The sequence below is a fragment of the Strongylocentrotus purpuratus genome, unplaced genomic scaffold (genome assembly GCF_000002235.5).
Source record: "Strongylocentrotus purpuratus isolate Spur 01 unplaced genomic scaffold, Spur_5.0 spur5_scaffold_13, whole genome shotgun sequence".
NCBI classification, from domain to species: Eukaryota; Metazoa; Echinodermata; class Echinoidea; order Camarodonta; family Strongylocentrotidae; genus Strongylocentrotus; species Strongylocentrotus purpuratus.
The window spans coordinates 30,234,003-30,239,406 of NW_022145598.1; the positions used below are offsets into that span (position 1 = coordinate 30,234,003).

Sequence of the window (5,404 nt, forward strand, 5' to 3'; positions counted from 1 at the left end):
ATCGAATGACCCGTAAGCTAATCGACCTCGAGATTCGTTCAATCTACCAATCAAGAGAGGAGTTATACATTCAATTAAATATATCCAATCACAAAGCACAATAAATAGCGTGGTTCTGACTGCGTACTGAAGAAAGTAGGAGGAGCCTACAGCTCCGCAAGAATGTTAGATCTCCGGAAAACGGTTTATTGTCTAACGTCTTTATCACAAATAAACACCTGTACATTAATGCGGAAATGCAAGTCCAGGGGCTGTTTACACGTTCCTGGCATACAATGGGGAACATTACAAATTATGTTCAACCTTAGATAATGTATAGAATGTCAAACTAATAACCCTACAAATGATCAAATTAACCTGACTCCTCTATTGCTTATAGCGCCCCCTTTGTCAATGTTTTGCGAAAATCAGTGTGCCAATACACTATGATGCCGATAGCAATCTCTGCGCGTTACGATTCACCCAACCCTGCCTAACCAGAGAAAGAGACTTTAGGCTCGCGCCCTCATCACAGTGTCCAACAGTGTCCAGAGAGAAAAAAAACACTAATAAAATAAATCAAATGAAATCAAGTTGTAGGTATGGGTATTGTCAAAGCTGTGGATAAAGCGCAATATGCTGATGTTATATCACTTTCATGCCATGAGCGACACAACTAATTTAGAAGGACTTTCATGTGTGGGGTGTTAGTAGCTTGCATCAAACGAGGGGAATATTGTTCAAAATACATCGTGAAATATATTTAGTTTGGTGATGTCATAGAGTAGACCTGTACCAGTCGACAGAAGTCAATGTTAATTTGCACGTCATTGGACTTTCAAACACAAAGAAACTATTCTAGTACCGAGGTTGGTTCTTAAAAAATATTACTTTATTAAATTAGTATCTATTATGTCATTCATTTCATAATCATTGTTTACCACCGACATATACAACAATGATTGTGACGATGCAATATGTTCTATTATATATATATGCAACTTTAACCTAAAACTCGTTCACACATTCATTCAAAATATCTGATATGCTTAATGGTTGGTTATATACACTATGAAAAGAAATACAGTTTGCATATTCTTTGGAAAACTAAATGTTGGTCGAGATTTTACTAATCGCATTCTAATTTTAAATCTTCGCGATTACAACGACCTAATTTACCAGGTATTCGAGGCCTCTCACTCAAGGCAGAGGATGAATTTATTCTAGGTACATCATTAGTTGGCTAATGAAAACATCTACATTAAAAAACCTATCATACACATCTATATACAGAAACATTTCAATATTTTTTTTTGTCATGATCACTTGATAAAGACGTAATGTACATCAAAAATTCGTGACCTTAAACAAAAACATATACAAAACTATTGGATCTATAAAAGCATAGATCTCCTCTTCATAGTTTATATATACATTATCAATATTTTCATTCTTGTTATGATCCCTTGATAAAAACGAAATGTACATCAAAAATTCGTGACCTAAAACCGAATAAAAAACTATTGGAGATATAAAAACACGAATCTCTTCTTCTTATATATATACATATACTAACAATTTAATAACGTTGATAATCCTCTATCACGGCGATATAAAAATAGTAATTCAAACAATTGAAATAAAAATCCTTGATAGACTTCTCTTCTTTTTCTTTAATATTATGAAAAATACAAATAATTGGAAAATTGGAGCGCTTCAAAAAAAAAATGTCTTCCTTACAAAATTGAGCGACTAAATTTCTTTGAGTTTATCGTCCTTCAACATCAGCAGTAGATGTGCTTTCTGTCATCCCATCGACAGAGAAAGCATTAATAATGAATTAAAATATTAGCTATACAATTCATATATACATAATATTCCACCTTAATGTGCAACATGAATCATGAATGTTATGATTTATGTTGCACATTAAGTTGGAATAACTTTTTCTTACCTCATTTCATGAGTAAGAAAAAGTTTTCTCCAACTTTATGGCAACATTTTAATGCATAGATATGAGGAGAACATGTTGGAGTAGAGGAATGTGAAATATAATTCATGAAGTTCGCAAACATCTTTTTTTCTTAAATATTGTAAAAAATACAAATAATGGGAAAGATTGGAGTATTTCAGAAAAAATGTCTTCTTTACATATTTCGAGCGACTAAATTGTCCGAGTTTAACATCCTTTACGAAAAGGCACATTTATTCATTATTTAGAAAACAAAATATTTACAAGTATTATTGAACGAGTAGTCCTCTGAGTTGACCGGAGTCCGATACTGCGGTATTTCAATATCCCAAGTGACATCAATCTTAGGGTCCTCCTTTGCATTGGTCTCCCTTTATAGCTGATTTATAAGAATTTTGGACGACGGAATATTGCTTATAGCTTAACCGTCAATGGGGTCCTATACATAAACAATTCCTTCAGAGTTTCCCCAAACTCATTTATAATCTCGAACTGCTGGATTTCCAACAAACACTATTCACGTGGCCTTTAATAATTTGGTCATTTGTGATTGAATTAGACGCCTTAATGAACTATTATTACAACCCAACTTCATGTATTACACGTTCATATTCTCGTACTCATGTGGTGTTTCAGCGTCGGTTTTAGACATTTCCTGAAGAACATTTATGTGACTCTCATACTGCGGAATATTTCTTCCAACTATATCAGGGTCCTGGTATTTATGTGTTGTTTCATAGTCGGTCTCAGGGCGTATTTGGAACTCTGAACCATTGGACCCATTTACAGGTACCTCATATCCATCTCCTTGGGAGTTTACCTTACTTAATGTTTGGTATACTTGGAATGTAGGGCTATTATGGGGGGTCGTAAGGGCCATGTATGGATCATCCCCGCCATGGCAATCCGCAACGTCTGACTTCCGGAGATCATGAACATTGGACGATTCAAATGTCGGGTTATTCTTTATTCCAGGACTCTCCCGAGGCTCTCTGGAGGCGGCGATACCTTCAGATGACACATGCTTGAGCCTGATATCATAATGAAGGCAGTGTGCATTTTTGTTAGAACGTATACAATGAATGGTACGATGCTACAGCCACTATGTAGCGCATTCCCCAAATCGCGACGGCTCAAAAGACAAACATTTTTCTATATGTATTTTTATGTTTCGTCTGTCTACTTGGATGGCCCCAAAATAAATTAGTGGATGTTATATCTATTCTTGAATAATAATCTCAACGTCCATTTCAACAACGTTTTCGATTAAAATCACTCATTAATGCTGATATTCCTTTCCTACGGGATAATGGATTGCGATACCTTTCGGTAATAAATGAATAATTGAGTGTAGTTCGAGGACATGCATTAGTAAACAAATTAACAACGAGATTAATGATAATGAAATGATATTCACCTTTTTCGTCGACAGACCAACCACACGAAAAGCATGATGATAGCGATGGCGGATAGCGATGCCAAAGTGGAGCTTAGTATCGGCACCAAGCTCAATCTTGTTTCAACTTTAACAATAAAGAAAGGAAATAAAGACCCATTTCAGAATTAATTGTTCAGGTGAATAAACCATGTTAGAATATTTGTTGTTGTTGTTTGAATTAGCCCCACAGAGAATTAAAATTTCGTTTCCGGTTATTCGGAGATAAAAAAAAGAAGAAGAGAATAATCGAATCTGTATAGAAAAACATCTTTAAAACTGCAATAATTGCTTTTTTTATTCGAAATTACATCGACTATAAAGAAAAAGCAAGATGACTTCGCTGTAAAAGATATCCCCTATTAAACCTGACATTGAATTTTGCTTTAAACATCAATAGTAATGTCAAGAATTACTAATTCTGATCTATAGTTAAAAGCAGATGTTCTTTTATGATTATGACAAACAATTTTCTATCGACCCCTTAAACTAAATCATACATGTATAGCTAATATATTCTTACAAATTATGTTAACACAAATGGAAGTGAATCACATTTTGATAGTCCGCTGTTTAAAAAACCTGCCAAACATTGACACCCTGAAACCATACATTTCATTATATGAATCTTTACTAGTTACAACTCGTTTATCGAAGGGTCATAGTTACAAATATTAATAATAATAATAGTGGGTTCTTGTATAGCGCTCATGTCAGTCAGATTTGACCCTCCTGGCGCTCCCGATTATTACCCTGGCTTTAGCACGGCTGCCATACGGCGCTCTAGCATTTCAAGGAATAAATTCCTACCAGGTACCCATTTACTTCACCTGGGTGGAGTGTGGCAAATGTAGATCAATGTCTTGCCAAAGGACATTAGTGCGGCGGCGGGACTCGAACCACGGACCTTGTGATCGACAGTCCGGCGACGTATCCACTCGACCACAACACCGTTTATGCGGGGCTTCATTATTCCAAAAAGTCATTGTTCTAAATGATTCTTTAAACCGAAGGCTCGCAATTCCTTAAACGAATTAGTATATATTACTCCAAAAATAAATTTGTTCGACAATTCGGACAATAAATATTAAATCTTCATTTTATGTTGGGTTCAATAATAAACCCCCGGATACAGGAAATTATTATTTGTCTATTCGATGAACTGAAGCCTTAGAATAAAGAACTTCGGCAAAAATGGAACCTTCAGAATAAGGAGCATCCCATTATCCAGGGATGCAGCATCTATTACCGTGAGCGCAAAGAAAATTTTCTTATGGGGTAGTTGTCCTATGATAGTTATATACCTAGTTCTTTGTGTGAAAGTGTCCTAGATGTTAAGGTAAGCTTGTCTAGGGACAACTTTCCCACTAACCAAGGGTTAGTCGTGTTGACGCGACATGCAAATCGTTCCTGATCATTGCACCCATTTTCGATACCTTTCCACACTTCAACGATACTCACCTGGTTCGACTGCACTGGCCAATAATGAAAAACCTTTCTTCGTCTCACTGCCATCAGAGGTGAACCGAAGCCACAGATAAGATCCGATTGATGAAAAGTTGTCAGGTAGGGAAGATCCCGAAAGACGAGCTCTTTGAGTGGCGTCATCGAATGAGTTTGTTAACGCGTGATAGACTCTCAAAGAATCGTAATATGCGCCATCGGTGCCTTGCGGCTCCAGATCGAAATCATTAAACTGGACCATAATCCTGAAACCTTTAGGAGCTATCAACTGCCACTCAATGTCGACGTTGTTACCGTAGTTGTTCGGATAATTTGGAGAAGAAATGGTGATCGTTGTTTTTGCACTTTTCAATTTGATGACTGTTGAATTAAGAAAAAGACAATTATGTGAGTAGTCAATTGTACCTCGCTACTGCCAAGTAACTTTCATTTATTATACCAAACTAATCCAATTATCTATATTTTGGAAAATTAAAGGTGGAAACTTTCGTTTCCAATTTTAGACACAAGGAATATGAAATATGTAGAGAAAAAAACACATCTTAGAAATCATT

At 35.8% G+C, this 5,404-nt stretch overlaps 1 protein-coding gene across 1 annotated transcript; it reads right to left on the bottom strand.

Annotated features, from left to right (window-relative positions):
• Positions 1–2,126: 2,126 nt before the first annotated feature.
• On the bottom strand, positions 2,127–5,202 carry LOC105441707. The gene is made up of 3 exons (XM_030983792.1): positions 4,848–5,202; positions 3,369–3,474; positions 2,127–2,982 (listed from the first exon to the last, which is right to left on the bottom strand). The coding sequence occupies exons 1-3, from the start codon at positions 5,089–5,091 to the stop codon at positions 2,550–2,552; spliced, it is 783 nt and encodes a 260-aa protein (XP_030839652.1). The 5' UTR covers positions 5,092–5,202; the 3' UTR covers positions 2,127–2,549.
• Between the last annotated feature and the right edge of the window lie 202 nt (positions 5,203–5,404).